Source organism: Sceloporus occidentalis, unplaced genomic scaffold (genome assembly GCF_023333645.1).
Source record: "Sceloporus occidentalis isolate IW3139 unplaced genomic scaffold, rSceOcc1.0.p SCAF_3, whole genome shotgun sequence".
NCBI classification, from domain to species: domain Eukaryota; kingdom Metazoa; phylum Chordata; class Lepidosauria; order Squamata; family Phrynosomatidae; genus Sceloporus; species Sceloporus occidentalis.
Window position 1 is genome coordinate 24,542,760 of NW_028316983.1, and position 18,596 is coordinate 24,561,355.

General features: G+C 41.5%; 1 protein-coding gene and 1 long non-coding RNA gene across 2 annotated transcripts in view; one reads left to right on the top strand and one right to left on the bottom strand.

Moving 5' to 3' along the window:
* Positions 1-18,596, bottom strand: part of BCAS4 (breast carcinoma amplified sequence 4) — a 66,666-nt gene that overhangs the window by 36,260 nt on the left and 11,810 nt on the right. The window contains 3 exon segments of the mRNA XM_089513831.1: positions 4,427-4,530; positions 4,533-4,560; positions 6,437-6,538. Coding sequence (XP_089369957.1) covers positions 4,427-4,530; positions 4,533-4,560; positions 6,437-6,538 — 234 coding nt within the window.
* LOC149315654 (uncharacterized) lies at positions 8,071-12,368 on the top strand. The gene is made up of 3 exons (XR_016280383.1): positions 8,071-8,213; positions 8,882-9,017; positions 12,144-12,368. It is a non-coding gene; the product is annotated as an uncharacterized LOC149315654 (long non-coding RNA).

Sequence of the window (18,596 nt, forward strand, 5' to 3'; positions counted from 1 at the left end):
TGCATGCACATGTATGCGGTTATGTGTGTGCGCGCACACACACCCACACACACACACAGCACCCAGTTCAACAATCCAGAAGCCTAAGATTTAATTGCTCTTAAATTTTGTTAATAAATTGTAATTACAACTTTGGATATCACCATCAATATGTAAACTATGTATTCTATCATTCAAAGTACAGAAATATTCTAAGAAATTCTTCAGTGAAATATGCTTACTCCTCCAAAGCAAATGGTCTGGATTGGATAGGGAACATTACAAGGAATGTTAATAATGAATTCAAGTAAGTGAGCTCTTGCCTTTGAAATTTTAAACTAAAAGAAATTTGTCAGTCTTTAAGATCACAGGACTCTACAGTTCCTGCAAGAAACTTAAATATGCTTGTTCCCCACAAATGCATCCCATTTTCAGTTCATCCTTTCATAGTTCTCATGGAATACTTGGAATTGTAGTTTATTGTGGCAGCAAAGCTCTCTGACAGAGATGGCTAATTATTTCACAAAACTATACTGAATACCATAGTACTGAGCCATGGCAGTTAAAGTGATATCAAACTGGATTATTTATGCAGTGTGGATACAGGCAGGGTAAAGAACTGCTGGGAAAAGGGAGAAAAGGGAATGTTGGAATTAATGCTGATTGGTGGCATGTTTGAGGAGATTTTTGTAAGGCTGGTGAACAACATTAAGTGAGTTGGAAGTTCTGGGTTTTGGGGAATTATTCTAGGGTAGGAGAGAGAGAACAGAGTTTTGGTTGGATGTTTGATTGGTTTTTGTTTTAATACAATTTTGGCCTCCGGAAACACTATCTACTTTAGATTTATGCAAGGCGTCTGTGGTAGCAGCAATGGATATACAGAGGAGGTCTCCACTGAGGACAGACGTTGCATAAATCCCCATGAACCTGAAGGCATTTAGATGATCTCCACATTTGACGTTTTACAGGTAGTACAAGAGGAAGTACTTACACTGTGGCTAGAAGTGGAGATCACGGAAAGCTCTCACTCTTGGTAACAACAATGAACACTATAGACATCTTCACATTTGGTGGGTCAAAGGGTACAAACCCCACATTGGGCCACAGTCATGGGACTGCATGAGAGGAACCCTGACCATTGGTGGTACTGACCCAAGTGGAAAACCCCACACTTGGTGGGATAAGGATTTGAAAAGCCTCACAATGCCCTCTACCCCAGAATACACCTCCACACACCCCAACACACTTTCTTTAGCAGATAGAAAATACTATTCAGTTACATTTTTGACATGAGTTTGAGAATCAGCAAATGACGTATACATGTGAGGACAATGTTTTAAGAGAGAAACAGTATAGCAACAACACATTAGCAGGGAATGGAGAAAACCGTAATTTCCTATAGACAACCCTTTAATAACAAATTCATCTGCCCACAGAGATGACCTGGAAACAATTTTCCATGGTCAGATAAAATCTTCAATGCTTTACATATGAGTCCCTCTCCAAGTAGTCTCTGTGTAGTTTAGCTGCTCCAAGTAGTCTCTGTGTAGTTTAGCTGCTGCAACACCAACTGCTGTAGACATATTACTCTAGGGCTGAAAATTCTTCACTGGCTTCTGGATTTATTTTCAAACAAGGTTAAAGTGCTAATGTTGATCTTTAAAGCAGTAAGCTGCTTGAACTCCAGCATCTAAAGTTCACTTTGTCCCATGTGAACAGGCTTGACAAGTGAGCTCATCTTCTATCTTCTCTGATCACCCCACCCTTCATATTTAAACCAGAAGACTACCAGAGAAAAGTGCTTGATGGTATCCCAATGACAGAACTCATGCCTGTACTGCTATCAGATGGAAACAACAAGGAGCTTGTCTTCTACCCCTTTAATTTTAAAAACATTTAAGAATCCAGTTTTTCTGATGAATTTAGGGTTGTTTGTGCTGTTGAATGTTATTTTATGTGGTTTTTCTTTGTTTTGTAAGCTGCCTCCAAAGAACCTTTCTTTCTTTCTTTCTTTCTTTCTTTCTTTGACATTTCATATTATTTTTATATTGGATCCAAGGCAGCTTCAAAACATTTTAAAAATATAGTACAGTTTTTTAAAATGTCCTTCCCGTCGGACTTCAAACATGCTCTCATTTCCCCAATTCTGAAAAAACCTTCTCTTGACCCCTCCTCTTTGTCTAGCTATCGTTCGATTTCTCTTCTCCCCTTTCTTTCTAAGGTTTTGGAATGGGTTGTTTATTTGCGCTGTCTTGAGTTTCTTGAAGCCAACTCCATCCTTGATCCCTTTCAGTCTGGTTTCCGCCCAAGGCATTCTACAGGGACAGCTCTCACTAAGATCTCGAATGACCTTTTACGGGCCAAGGCTAATGGCCTTTACTCTGTTCTCATCCTTCTCGATTTGTCTGCAGCCTTTGACACAGTTGATCACTGTCTCCTAGTTGACATACTCTCTGACCTTGGGTTCTCAGACTCTGTTCTTGACTGGTTTAGATCTTACTTGTCTGGCAGATCTTTTGCAGTAGTTGCAGGAGGTCAGACTTCTTCTCCTGTTCCCTTATCTGTTGGAGTTCCTCAGGGCTCTGTTCTGGGTCCCCTTCTGTTTTCTCTCTACACACTGTCCTTAGGTAAACTCATTAGCTCTTTTGGTTTTTCCTGCCATCTGTATGCCAATGACACCCAGTTATATCTTTCCACCCCTGACCTTTCTCCAAGGCTTGAACAGCAAGCCTCGTTTTGCCTCACAGCTGTCTCACAGTGGATGCGCCATCGGCGTTTGAAGCTCAACATGTCCAAGATGGAGCTTCTTGTCTTTCCTCCTAAGCCCACCCTTCAACACTCTTTTTCTGTCTCTGTGGACAACATTTCCATCCAACCAGTCCAGCAAGCCTGCAGTCTTGGTTTTATCTTTGATTCTTCTCTGTCGTGTATCCCTCAGATCCAGACCACAGCCAAGGCTTGTAGATTCTTTTTGTACAATATTGCCAAAATCCGACCATATCTTTCCGCCTCTACTGCCAAGATCCTGGTCCATGCCCTAGTGGTCTCACGACTTGATTACTGTAACGTCCTCCTGGCTGGGCTTCCTCTTTCTCACCTCCGTCCTTTAATCTCTGTCCAGCATTCAGCTGCACGCATTATCACTTCCACCCACCGCTCTGACCACATCTCTCCTGTGTTGGCATCCCTTCACTGGCTCCCCCTCCCTTTCCACATTCAGTATAAGCTCCTGCTGTCGACGTTTAAAGCCCTCCATGGACTGGCCCCTCCTTACTTATCAGACCTTCTTTCTCCTCACCTTCCCACTCCGGCCCTCCGCTCTGGTAGTCAAGGTCTGCTGTCACAGCCCAGGATTTCCTCTGCCCCATCCCGGATTCGTCCCTTTTCACTTGCTGCCCCTCACTCCTGGAACCTTCTTCCCCCGCGAGCAAGATCCATCACGTCTTTAACCAGCTTCAAAACGGAGTTAAAGACCATTCCGTTCAGAGAAGCGTTCCCAGGCATTGCATAATTGTCACTTGCTATTTGATGTTCTTTTCTTGCCTGTTTTATTGAATCATTTCCTGTATTGCTATGTATTTTATATGTATTATAATAGAGATTATAGAGATGCCCCTTCCCCACCACCACTCCCTTTGTGTCGTATCTTTCTAGATTGTAAGCCTGAGGGCAGGGAACCATCCAATTAAAAAGATTGTATGTACAGTGCTGTGTAAATTTACAGCACTTTATAAATAAAGGTTAATAATAATAATAATACAAAAGTTAAAACAGAATTAAAAGTTTAGTTTAAAAAATACCATGATAAAACAATATGCAACTAAAATGTAGTAAAAAAAGATAAACACATGAAAAAAGGGTAAAAACAGATTAAAAGCATCACTCCATTAAAAGCTCTTTTTGTCACATGAATTCTAAGCCAAAGACCTGCCTAAATAAAAATGTCTTTGCCTGGTGGAAAAAGGAAAAGAGGGAGGACGACAATCTCCTGAAGGAGCGAGTTCCACCTGGGAGCAACCACAGAGAAGGCTCTTTCTTGTGTCTTCATCAAATATGCCTGTGATGGTGGTGGGAGATTGAGAAACCACCTGGAGACTCTCCTTTCTCTTCCCACTTCTCTAGAAGTAATATGAACAACAGAGTAGCTATTTTCTATATATTTCTAAAGAAGGTAGAAGGGATATGCAATTGGTGAAGTGTAATGGGATCAATATAATGTGGGACTTCAACAAACTATTTTGAATAGACCCTCATATCTCTAAGAACTACAGTTAAGAAGTCTTTAAGAAGCCATTACTCTAAAATCAACGATCTTTGGATTAAAAACAAAACAAATTTTGTCTTTAATATTTCACAATTGGTTAGTAGTAAATAGAAGAAATGAGTGAAAAAAGAAAGAGTATTTTCCAACACGTTTTTTCCAGGCATCAGGAACTTTCATACTTACTTTTTTTAATGAAGGGATAGCTACTGAACCAAGCAGCCTCCGGACAGCACATGGGAAGATGGCATGAGCCCTCTCTGCTTGGATCACTTGTCCTTCCAAGAAGAAACATGGTATGCCACCATTTTCACAAAGGCCTAGAAATATTGGGTGGAAATGAAGACAATTGAGACCTGGATCAACATTCTACATTTGACAATGGTCTTTCCGAGAGCCCTGAAGCAACATATTGGACTATAGTTCTCAGAATTTGTAAGCTAGCATGGCCACTGTCCGTTTCGGAGCTCCTTCCTGGTTTGCGGTGCCGCTTTGCGTCACTGGGCACAGCCTTCAGAAGGTTGCGCCCAGCGAAGCAAGGGAGAAAGGGGCCAAGCGGCCCCTTTCTCCTTCTCCCCGCCGCTGCAGGGTGTCCTTGGGGCTTGAAGCCCCAAGGACACCTCTTTTCAGGCTGCGGTGAAGCGGCATTTTGCCGCTTCCCCGCAGCCTGAAAAGCAGCGGATCGGCGCCTCAGCTGAGGTCCCGATACACCGGGGAAAGGGGTGGGTGCAGCCTGCCCCAAATGGACGGTCTGTAACCCGCCTATGATTCTAAGATTCTATGATTGATGACTTCGTTACTTTTTCCAGCTGATACAGGTATACCTCACTGAAGTAGGTCTGTTGCTGGATTTATATTTTTAACAAATTTTTTTGTATTAGGAGCTTAAATAACATGCAAACAATAGGGATAAGTTCCTAAAACATAAAAGAAAGAAGGTAATTCAACATGCTACAGTGAAGTTTTTATTCAAAATTAACAATATAACCATGGGAAATGAACTAACCAGGTCAAGGAAGCCTTGCCATAAGCAGACAAAAACACTTTGAACCTTCTGCTTGAAAGATTCTTCCAAAATGCATCAAAAGGTGTTTTTCCCCTTTTCGCCAGCCTCTGCTTTTTTTATGATTTTAATTTTGGTGGCCCAAGTTATACCTCTATGCTTTCTTTTTTAACGTGCTAGGGTTAGCAGGTGAATCAGACTAATTTGTTTTTCCCCTTTCTCTCTGTTTTGCTGTTCACACATGTTCAGCAAGGGATTCTAGAGGCACTTGTTGTTATTTTGGCTGCTGTAGTCTTTACAACAGATATCAAAACCAATCAACAAATTGCAATACCACAGAGAAAAACAAAAACATATTCAACATAGTGGGGCCCTGGGGCCCTTTCCATGGTGCTGGGCCCCAGGAATAGGAGGCTCTATTTTCACCTCCACCTGCCAAACCTATTCCCAACAGCACCCAGTCATATGTATCCTTAAGTCTTTCATGTACTTTTCAATACAAGCAATCAGAATGATTGTGTGCATTCCATGACACATCTGCAGCTGAAACAGAGGTCTCACCATCAATAGCTATAAAGCTATGAAAATAGCTATCACTCCAATTTCCTTTTTTACTCTGCCTGATTTGGTGGTTCACTTCCCCAAACTACACTGTTTCTGCAGTTCTGAATGTTTTGTGCATGATTTATCTTACTAACCTCTCTATAGTAATCAAAAATCTTGAAAAGATTACCTAAAACATCATTGAGGACCAAGTGGAATACAATATACCAACCTCTGTATTGGCATGGCTTAATTTTTTCATCAAATACAGTGGGCTCTGGGTATCCACTGATGTTTGGTTCCAGGAAACCCCCACCACCACCATACTAAATCCATGGATATCTTACCTTGCCATGGTAAGATAGTGTTCCTTACATAAAATGGCAAAATCAGGGTTTGCTCTTTGGAATTTATACTTGTTTTGAATATTTTCAAGCCATGGATGCTTGATATGTAGGGCTGACTGCATTGGCAACATAAAAATATTTTAAAATCCTATGTAACAGCCTGCAGAAAGGTAAAAAACATTTTAAAAAAACCTAGGTAGCAACACATTTGTAGAAAGCCATTTTATAAGCTCATATGGACAAGAGAAAAAATTACAAATGCACACTCTTTGGGACAAAAATTATTTGCTGGTAATAACAAACCTCTAGTTTATCCACTTTGTTATAAATGTTGTTCATTTCGATCACTTTGGCTTTAATGAGATGAATCACGTCATCCTGAAGTTGTGATGTATCAGTTCTAATCTGCACAAATTTTAAAAATTATAAGAAATGTATCAATAAATACCAAAACTTACTATTTAGAAATTTAAGTAATTGTATTTTATTTACAGCAGTACCACAAACTTTCCTTTCAAAAGTCCAGCATACATGTATCTCTATATTCACCCTTTTAACTACAGATCAGTCCAAATTCACTCATCCTCAACAATGCTACATTATCAGATGCTTCATTATTAATTAACAGGTCCAGCCACAGGAATATTTTGTACTGTAAGGCCATATGAACAACAATATACACATTCTCATTTTATATTCAGATCACAGTATCTCCATCCAGTTTTCCATGTTCCTTGGGCAGTCTGTAACTGGGAATTAGTTACTTCCCAAAGTAAATTCTGGATAATACACCAATAAAATACACCAATAAAAATTAAACTACATGTGAAAGGGATCTAGGAGTCCAAGTAGACCACAAGTTGAACATGAGTCAACAGTGCGATGCGGCAGCTAACAAGTCCAATGCAATTTTAGGCTGGATCAATAGAAGGATAGTGTCTAGATCAAGGGAAGTCATAGTGCCACTCTATTCTGCTCTGGTCAGGCCCCACCTGGAATATTGTGTCCAGTTCTGGGCACCACCATTAAAAAAGGACATTAAGAAACTAGAGCGTGTCCAAAGGAGGGAGACTAAAATGGTGAAGGGTCTGGAAACCATGCCCTATGAGGAAAGACTCGGGGAGCCAGGGATGTTTAGTCTGGAGAAGAGAAGGTTAAGAAGTGATATGATAGCCCTGTTTAAATATTTGAAGGGATGTCATATTGAGGAGGGAGCAAGCTTGTTTTCTGCTGCTCCAGAGACTAGGACCCAGAGCAATGGATGCAAGCTCCAGGAAAAGAGATTCCACCTCAACATTAGGAAGAACTTCCTGGCAGTAAGGGCTGTTCGACAGTGGAACACACTCCTTCCTCGGAGTGTAGTGGAGTCTCCCTCCTTGGAGGTCTTTAAGCAGAGGCTGGATGGCTATCTGTCGGGGATGCTTTGATTTAGATTTCCTGCATGGCAGGGGGTTGGACTGGATGGCCCTTGTGATCTCTTCCAACTCTATGGCCTGTTACAGATAGCCAAAATAAAGCTGCTTCGAGTCACAGTGGAGGTATGGTGTTTCAACGATGCATGCATCCTAAGAGTCCAGAAGCCACACCAAAGCCACGCTCCAGTCCTTAGGGCTGGAGCGTGGCTTTGGTGCGACTTCTAGACTCTTAGGACGCATGCATCATTGAAACACCATACCTCCACTGTGACTCGAAGCAGCTTTATTTTGGTTGTCTGTAACAAGCCAAAGATTCTATGAACCGGAGAAAGCTGGCATCACCACCACTACCATCTCTACCCTTATTGTCATTATCTCTGTTTTGCATGCTTCCAAACTAGGCACAGGATCTTACAGCATAAAGACTAAACAATTTATGATGGCATAGATGCTAACCACTATGCTATTCTATAGAAGCTGATGCTATAACAGAAAAAAATATTTGTTTGCCTTACAGATGCTACAAGACTCTGCTACTTTTCCTGAAACAGACTGACACAACTACTTTTTCTTATTTATACACATCCTGGAAATACTTTTAAATTACTATTTGGAGGAAGATGTAATAGACTAAGGGGTTAGAAACTGACTCTACGTTGCCAAAGGTAAGCAAATTAAGGTTGCTTCTTAATACTGAAAGTAGTAGAAGGAAGGAAATATTGTTTGGTAAGCAAGATAAGTTAATGTAATACAAACACAGCCTACATGCAGACACAACAAGGAAGATATTTATCAACTGAGGAACAGAGAAGGTTAACCCTACACCGCTACAAGGTCAAAGCAGCCATCTTCATCTTAATGGAGAAATGAATACTTGGTATCCAAGATATCCAAAAGCATGATATGTTTTTGTTTTTGGCCACAGAACAGCAGAATGAAGTCAGTTTTAGAATCACGCTAACAGAGATGTTTATGTGAAATAAGCATATGACAAAAATGCAAAGGTTCTTTTCATACAGCAGAATCAGAAAACATTAATTTTTCTTAAAATTGCAACTAAAGTAAACAATAGATAAGCTATAATTTCAGTGCCATCTGAAGAAAGATTCTGGGAATTTAAGGTAATAACAATGAACTTCTGTCCCATATGAAATATTGTATATCATTTCCACCATTAGCATCAAGTGTATCATCACTTCTAAGGTGTGAACATACTCGTTAGGGGGAAATGTGACCCCCATCCAGTCTTGTTTTCATATCTCCTTTCAGATCAGACAGCACCCTAATCCACAGTAATCTTATTTACATTTCAAATTTCCCTTTTCCATTTCAGAACTGCCTCCAACCTTCTGTTTAGGATTACCACAACCTCCCTGGGTTTCAGAGGGTGAAACATGCAGCTGCACATTATTGGCATATCAGTGGTGATCCAGCCCAAATGTCGGGACGATCTTCCCTAGCAGTTTCAGGTAAATATTAAAGAAAAATGGGAACAAGGTGGAAGGGCAAGGGCTGGAAGAGATATCTCCCTAGGACATTATTCTAGAATCAAACCTCCAGAAAGTTCTTGAGTCATTCTGTTTCCTAATTACAACCAAGAAAAGCAGCCTGGAAAGATATTATGGTCAATGATATTGAAAGCTGCTGTGAGCTCCAGAGGAACCGAATTGCACTCATGCCATCAAATTATTCATGAGGTGACCATGGCAGTTTTTATCCCAAAATTAGGTCACTGCCGATATTGTAAGACAAATAACATTTTCTCCCAAACTACTGGGAGCTGAGATCCCATGTTCTCCACCATCTTACCCCCAAAGAGAAGATTAGAGTACACAACAGTTAGTGCAGTGAATGGTCCTAAGCCTTGTTCTGATCTCAGAGTGACTGGCACTCATAGCAGTGGTACTGGGTGGCTTGTAGGGACTGCATAGGAAGACAGCTGCCTGTCATCACTGTGGAGACAGCTGGTAACAAGGGGGAAAGCTGCAGCAAAAGGTAAGCTTTTTAAATGCAGGTTAGGAGGAGGGAGGCCCAAATTGGGTGTGGAATATATGTAGAAGTCTGGATCCTATACGGGGTTTTGGCCCTGTGTTGTGCAGGACAGGGAAAGCTCGGGGGGGGGGGATTTTGGGGTAAATCACCCATGTGGACAAGAACCAAGTTCCATCATTTCCAAATCTGTTATAACTGTTGATGTTTTAACAGCAAACAGATTTTGCATTCATGTAAAGGCAAACATTTCCCTCCCACAAAATGCAAAGCAAAATGATTACAATATGCTTCAGCTGTTCACTATTAGGTCTCCTTAATTTTTGTAAGGAGGTGTTTTATCAGTCAAAGATGGCTAGAACAGCACAGATAAAATAATAGCAGGGAAATACGTTTTATTTGTCACCTTTACTGCCACAAAATATACGCAAATATGGGTTCTTGCTTGTGTTTGCTCATACTTAGCACAAGTCTTCTACCATTTGAGCTCTGACAATCAAACCAATTATTCCACTGCTTTCAGCTCCCCAAATACCAAGAAGCTAACATACAGTAGTTCTAGGGATGCCATAACCCGGCAGCCCCCGTGACAAACCTGCTTTTGGGGGCCCCCTCCCGGTCCTGGTCCGGTTTGGCCCCTAGCCCCCAGGTTCGGCCTTCCCCTGCCTCCTCCCCGCCGTCCTGCACGGCTGTGCGCCACTCTCCCTGCCTGGCGCACTGGCATAGCCTAGAGAGCAGGTCTTCAGGACATCTGCCACTCAGAGCTTTTGCCCGCCCACATTGGTATATATGCCTTGCAAGAGGCATTACTTTCCAGGTTACAGTGAGAAAAGAAAAAAAGTCCATAAATCGTTCATGTTTCACTGGGAGTCTAAATGCCTCATCTTTTAAATGTCTACCGCGTCAGTATTCTTGTAATTCTTTATCACAGGATCGTTTTTGAGGCCCTAAACACCTTTACTTGTAATATGCAAATTTCTCCCAAAGCTGACCAATGGGAAAGAAGCAATCAGCCCTTCACTTGGGTTGGTTTTCAACGGCTTGGTGAAGGAAGAGATTTTGCTTTGGGGTTTGGGGTAGCAAAAGGCTGCAGAAATAGTTTGACCCCCCCTTAAACATCCATGGCTCAGTGCTATGGGATTCTGGGAATTGTAGTTTCTTGTGGCACCAGAGCTCTTTTGACAAAAGGAGGCTGAATGGTCCACAGAGGAGGCGTTGCCTGGGGGCAGAGCCTCTTGCCAGCAGTGAGGAGGCTGCGATGATGAGGAAAAGCAGGGGCTCCTCCTCCGGATGGTCCTGGCCACTTCCCTTGGCTCTCTCCCTCCTCCTCCTCCTCCTCCAGCCGAGGTGAGCTTCTCATTCACTCTCCCTGGCTTTTCTCTCCCCCCCCCCCCCCCTCTGCACTTTGAGACCTCTTTAACTGCCAAAGCTCAATGCTCTGGAATTCTGGTGTCTGTGAGGCATTTGGCCTTCTCTGTCAGAGAGCTCTGGTGCCACAATAAACTACCATTCCCAGGATTCCATAGCACTGAGCCCTGGCAGTCCAAGCAGTGTGTTTTGGACACAGAGATCCTCCAAATGAATCCAGTCCCTAGCTTTTATATCTCTCACACACTCTGCAGGAGTAATAACCCACTTTGAGACTGCTTTAACTCAATGGTAGGGAATCCTGGGAATGCTAGTGTTTGGGAGACATTGAGAATTCTCTGTCAGAGATGGCTCTGAGGCCACAATAGACTACAATTCCCAGGATTCCCCAGTACTGAGCAGTCTCAAACTGGACCATTTCCTCAGTGTGAATGCACCTGGGGAGGAATTCTGGGCACTGCAGTTCAACTACGTTTGGAGGGTTATGGGACTCCCTGTCAGAGATAGCTCTGGGGCCACAGTGTACTACAATTCCCAGCATTCCCCAGCACTAAACCAGGACAGTTAAGTCACTCTCAAACTGGATTATTTCCTCAGTGTGGATGCAGCTTTGGTGAGGAACTCTGGGCATTGTTTTATTTCGGCAGTGTATTTTGGACCAGAGACAAGGTGACCAGGCATCCTCCTCCTTTTCCAGGATATGTCCTCTTCTGTCAAATTTCAAAATGTCCTCCATTTGGATCATGGCTAAGAAGCATGGATTTATAATTACATGGGTGTTTTTAGCTTTTATTTTTGGCCATGTCCTACATTTTTTTTTGCTTGGGTGCCCTACATTTGGGGTGAGGGCATTGGTTACCTTGGTCAGAGAGCTTTCCAGGGGTTAACTGCCATTCTGCTGTGGTGCTGTAACAAACCACCATTCCCAGAATTCCATAGCACTCAGCCAAGGCAGTTAAAGTGGTCTCAAACCAGATTATTTCTCCAGTGTAGATGCAGCCCAAGCCTTTTGCCTCTCTTATGCCTGAGATTTCAAAGCCCAGCCCTGGCACCACAACAAACTACAAATCCCAGGATTCCATAGGATGGAGTGATGAGAGTGAAAGCAGTGTGGCAGCAGCCTAAGTGTGCTTAATGCAGTTCTTAACATGGTGCACCTCTTGCCTACAGAGTCTCACAAGACTTTTTTGTTTAATAACTTGTACCCATTAACTCCATTTCATGTCTTCTTTATTTAGTGGGGAGGAATACAGACAAAACAAGTCAAAATGAAGAAAAACCAAAGTCCCTTGACCAAGTACACACTTCTGAGAAGTATACTTGGTGAGACACCTGAAACCGAGGGCAAATCCACTTTTTGTTTAACCATGTTCTATATGCATAGCCATGTTAACCCATGTTCAGTGTTAAACCCAAAGAGTTTGGTTGTGGAATAAGCCTCTGAAATATGCAAGAGGCAATGTTAAAATAAAGCCATGTTCAATGCCCAAATGTGCTGTTTGGAATGGAGAGAGGGGGGTGGCCAGAAAGGGAAGTACATTTCTGCAATCTGTCTACGAATAATGTCAAAATGTCCTCCATTTTGATCATGCCTAAGAAACATGCATTTATATTAACATTTCTAAAAAAGCATCATTTTTTTGCGTGTCCTCCATTTTAAAAAATGTGTCCTACATTTAAAAATGTTGTCCTGCATTTGTCCTACATTTGTCCCGGTTTGGAGGTCCTGACTTATGGCAACCCTAAGTAGTTCTCCAATTGTGCTGAGACCATTTAGAGTAATTGTATTTATGGACCTGGTCATCACCCCATTCCAGGTAAAGACTAGGCAGTTCAAACTGCAGAAAAATCCTCCAAGGTTTTCAGAAAATCCAGATTTATTAGTCTCTGTGTGCAAATCACTGAGACTAGATTCCCCTACGTCTGCAGAAGTTTGATCAGATAATGATCTGTCCATGAGAAGAGAACCATTGTAGGGCTCCCTAGTCACATACAATCCTCCACTAGTCCTTAAAAGAACTACCTTGGGTCCTCCAAAAGGAGGAAGGTGGGGTATAAATATAATATAATACAATATAATATAAATATATGGTCCAAAGAACGACCTGCCATGTGTTGTGCATGATATTATTTTAATACTACTACTTGACATTATTTGTTCCTGAGGTGATTAGAAATACAGTCACCCCTCCTTTTTCATGGGGATCTGTTCTGCACTCCCTCGCAAAAACAGAGTTTCGCCTATATTCAAGCCCCATTGGCTTGAATATAGGCGTGGGGGCATGGGCCCCATTCATTCTCCCTCCATTTGTCCCTCATGCATAAGCGAGGGACACGAGTCTGAAGAGCATGAGAATCGAGGGAGAACTGTATACTCATTATTGTGGTGGCAGCCAATAAATCCTAAGAAAGCTATCCCAGTATGGAAACTGAATTCCTGCAAGATTCATCCATCTTCAGGTTCTCAATATCAAGTGTAAAATCACACCTATCATCTCGGCCAAGTATAAGCAGTAGATGAGATGATACAGTCAGCCCTTCTTATACACGGATTTTTTAATACATGGATTCAAGCATACATGGTTTGAAAATGTTCAAAAAAAGTATAAATTTCAAACATCAAACTTTGATTTTCCATTTTTTATAAGGGACACCATTTTGCTATGTCATTATATTTAATGGGACTTGAGCATCCCCAGATTTTGTTATCCATGGGGGATCTTGGAACCAAACCCCAGCGTGTAACAAGGTATCTTGGCTTTCCAGTACCAGGTACACAGACCTGGCAGAGTGATAGAAATAGTAGCTCTGCATATTTCAGTCCCTGTCAATCAAAGATCATAGCTGCTATTATATATATATATATATATATATATATATCCCGCTCTTTTCCCAGAACTGGGACTCAGAGCAGCTTCACAACATTTAAAAACAATACAATTAAAAACATAGAAAAGTGATACATTAAAACACAATTAAATTGTTAGAATATTAAAATAGACCTATAAATAATGGAAATTCATTCACAAACAAGCAGCTCTGAAATGTCTATGTAATATAACAAAGGTTCATCTACAGCTGTGTCACTTTGAAATAAGGTGCTGTATATGCTTGATCCATTACATCAAAATGTAGAGCTTTGAAATAAAACTTGATGTCATAGTTATTTAGCACAACTGACTTCATTCTATATTTTAATAAATTTTAATTTTAAAATAGTCTTTTTAAAGATTTTTTCTTCTTCTTCTTTTAGTTCTTCCTTATCTTTGTCAAAGCACTACTTAAAGTTAATATTCTCATAAATCAGAGGAAATAAGAAATAAGTAAAAGTATATTCAAATAGATTCAACGAAGAGCAACTATGTCGAATAATTATGACAACTATATCTGCCCAAAGGGATAGAAGGCTAAAAGTAGTTAAACAATTTATATAAAATGTTTTATTGACTAATTGAAACAATGACTTCTTATTGAAAACAAACAGAATGCTGTGCATTTGTTTATTTTTACATGCAAAAATTGGAGTGAAACTAAAAGATGACACAAACTTTTATTAGCCTCTCGGGTATTGTTTTATATGCTGGAAAGAACCCAACTTTCTCAATATTTAGCATTGCAAAGCACAAAATCAGCAGACTGAGCACAACAATTTGATGCTAACAGATAAGGTCAATAATCTGTATACAATCCTAATTATTCATCCACTTTGATACAGTGGAAACACATTTGCTTCACAGGCAAAGTAAAGATGAAGCAAATAAACCCAACATTGGTGCCTGTTGGGAAAGTCTTCAGAGAGATCTTAAAGTTTATCGAACCAACCCATGTGATTTTTGATTGCTTAAACAGCCAAAGTTTGAATAAAGCACAGTGAAACCCATTTAAAAAAAGAACAGTGTAGATTAGAGAAACCTCCCTATGAGGCAAGGGTGGGAAATGGGTGGCTCTTTTTGGACTACAGCTTTCACCAGTCTTAGCTTGCATAGGCAATGGTGAGGGAGTGTAGATGTTGCAGTCTAGCAACATCAAAAGGACCACGTGTTGCTTGTCCCTACTATAAAGTATATATGAAAGGCGAAAAAATGTGACTGTTCCTTCAGTGGCCTTCAAACATACAAAATACAATACAGGCACAGAATCCATCCACTTTATTTAACAATGTCAAACCTGAAACTGAAACAAACATACCAGATTGTCCACAATAAGCCTTTTGATTAATTTCTTTTGAGTTACTTCCTGAAGAGGATCCACATTTAATGAAACATTAAATAAGTAATATAAAGGTGAGCAAGGGGTTGTTCTCAGTAGGTGAAACCCCGCGTTCTGAATCGAATCCAAGGAGTGGCGTTCCTATTAGGATCCGATTTAAACCTAGAACGGTTCTAGAGCAACCCGCAATCGTCTCCACTACAAATCGAATTGTAGAGCGGAATAAAATTTTGATTCGAGTTTTCCTCATTTAACGCGTGTTAAAAAAACACTAGGGTCTGACCTACGTTTTTCCATTGATTCGATTTAGGAACCGGAGCATTTAAATAGGAACAACAGCCTTTGAAATTGCGTTAGATGAATGGGAGGAGCGGAATGCGATGGGGCTGTCCTTGGGGGAGTTGCCCTTTCTGTCCCCATCCGTCTGGCTGTCGCCATTTTTGCTTCCCTCACCCCTTTGTCCGCTGTGGTCTTTCAATAAGAGATAAGGATTATTTTTATTTTTTATTTTAATGGTTTACAGGCGCTTAATCTCTTCAGCGCTTTAAGCGCCTGAAGTCCCGGCTGCTCAAGCGCCTGCATCGGCCAAAGGAGTACAAGGCTTCCCCCGGTGGATTGCAACCTCCCCTCTGTGTGGGGAGAGCCCATTTCTAACGGAGGAGAGGCAGGAAGGGAAGGCTCCTCTCAAAGAGGCATTCCCTGCCCGCTTGGGCACTGACCTCGCCCAGGCAGGGAAGGGAAGGCTCCTCGCGAGGAGGCATCTGATCTCGCCCAGGCAGGGAAGGGAAGGCTCCTCGCGAGGAGGCATCTGATCTCACCCAGGCAGGGAAGGGAAGGCTCCTTGCGAGGAGGCATCTGATCTCGCCCAGGCAGGGAAGGGAAAGCTCCTCGCGAGGAGGCATCTGATCTCGCCCAGGCAAGGAAGGGCTCTGATCAATGGGGGGGGGGATAGAGCCTTTCTCCCTCCATTTCTCAAATGGAATCTGCCTTCTCCTCCAACCCTGGAAAGAGAATCTTTGGGAAGAGTGCTCCCTCCCTGCTTTTCCAGCAGCCTCCTTCATTGATCTCTGTGCTCTCTGAAGGGATTCTCCCTGGCTGTCTTGGGAGACAGGATGCTGCCCTCCAAAACCTATCCCATAGTTCCTCTGGAAAGAGCTTCGCTTTTTGCCAGAAGCCTCTCCCATTGATCTCTGTGCTCTCTGAAGGGATTCTCCCTGGCTGTCTTGGGAGACAGGATGCTGCCCTCCAAAACCTATCCCATAGTTCCTCTGGAAAGAGCTTCGCTTTTTGCCAGAAGCCTCTCCCATTGATCTCTGTGCTCTCTGAAGGGATTCTCCCTGGCTGTCAATGAAATGGAAACGATGCCAAAAGATAAATCACTTCCAAATATTCCGGATTAACGTTACATCATTCTGACGTACTATTGATTGACAGCTCCAAATAAGGTATGGAGGAGAAGAATCGCTTTATTTAGACACCGATTTCATGCCAAGTAGGAACGCTTGCAGGAAAAATCTTCGATTTAAACAACCAGATGGGAACGATGAACAAAGCGATTCGGATAGCGGGATAAGAACAGTGTTATTTTGAATCGATTTTATTAAAAACGTTGTATTTTAAATCGTTTCAAATCTTAAGTGGGAACAACCCGTAAGACATTTCCCCAAGCTCCTTAAAGTAGCCATTGTGACCTTTACAGTTCCAAGAAGAGTGGCTTGCATTTGAAAGCACAATTCAAAATAATGCTGCTTCTGTTTACATGACCATATGGCTTGAGACCTAAACAATGTCTTCCCTGAATCAGCCTGCTTCTCAGAATCTTTCTTCCAGGTGTGCCCACATTCTGAAATTAAAGCTAGTGAAGGCTATGGAAAAAAGAACTATTTTTGGTAGTTGTGATTCACTTGTTCAGCTCTCTCTCTGCAGAACTCGACATTGCACTTAGGCTAATATATGTTTACTTTCTGAAGATTTAACCTCTGATTAATTTATCCCACTGTCAGTTTTTCGTTTGCCTTTTACTTTTTAAAGATTTATTTACATTTGGTAGCCCCCTTGGAAATGTTCGATGTAAATAAATCTATGCTGTAAATAACATTACTTTTCCATTTGTCACCAAACCTTGGCTGGTATGTTGTTCATGGCAAATACAGGAGTAAGTCCACCCTACATTTGTTTATGTCTTGCATATGTCCTTTTTCAGTTTTTGCGGAGGCTGGTATTCTATTCCACCCTCAGACATGACCAAAGCTCCAAGTAACTTATCTTTTAGCCACTGCAGCCTTTTGCAGTCATTTTCATGGCTGAAGAAGAATGGCAAAAGGGATTGGAGAACTGTCCGGCTATGTCCCTGTAGCCAAACGTAGAATTATTATATCATCTGCTGAGACATTTGAGGGTCTTCAGTGGATCTCTGGTGGGATCCACAGCAGTTAAATGGTAAGTCAGGGTTGTGGAGTATACAGATGTAGTTTAGTTCAGCATGAGAAATAATTATGTTATCCCGCACCATGAAGGAACTCTGCCTTTGTGTGTTATCTCATGAGAACAAAACAAAGACTACAGTAATGGATCTGATCCATCAACTACTTTGGATATCTCCTGCACAAACTTGATATTTATACATGGGTAGACATATAGAACACTTCATACAAGTTCAGGGCTAATTAGCAAACCTTGGCTTTCCCCCAGAAAATTGCTAGTTTTGGTGCACTGGGCAATGGAGAGTAGACATCCTAGTAAAAAAGTAGAATAAAAATAAGTTTCTGCCCCCATCCTCTGCAGTTGTTACAAACACAAAGTGATTTTAATTAAGCAAATTAATTAATCCATTTTAATCTGTGGAAAGTTCCAGCTTTACATATGTAGAACCTACTCCCACATCAATGGATAAACTGTTGTCTTAAATGTGGGTTTTTGTTTTTGGTGCTATTGCCGCTGGAAAACCATTGTTAGGATAGTATTCAACCTAAGCATTTTACAACTAAATTGTCAGAAACAGAAGTAACAGTAACAACCATATCACTTTATTTCAAACAGTACCATACTGTACTTCTGCCTTTGGTATCCTGAAGACTAAAGTATTACCAAAACTCTACCACACTTCTTAAGCCACAGAATAGAAAGAAACCATTCACCATGACATGAGAGCATGGGACTTTCTAAGAATATGCTTATGAGTCCCTCAAATAGAAACTGAAGAATCAGTAGTAAACTGATTTTCCTTAAATGACCTTCAAGGTGGCTATGTATTTAATATCTTTATGCTTTCTAGGAGTGTAGGAGGAACGTATACAGTTGGGACATAGCAGTGCCCTTCTGGATTGCATAAACACCACCAGTTAGATAACCATAAGAATATCCAGGCTCTTCGATGTGTGTGTATGTATGGAGCACATGGTATTTGCAAGTAGGCAGCACTGGTCTAGGCCCTTAGCTACTAGTGCACCATAGTGCCACCTTGTGGCTCAGCCATTGCTATT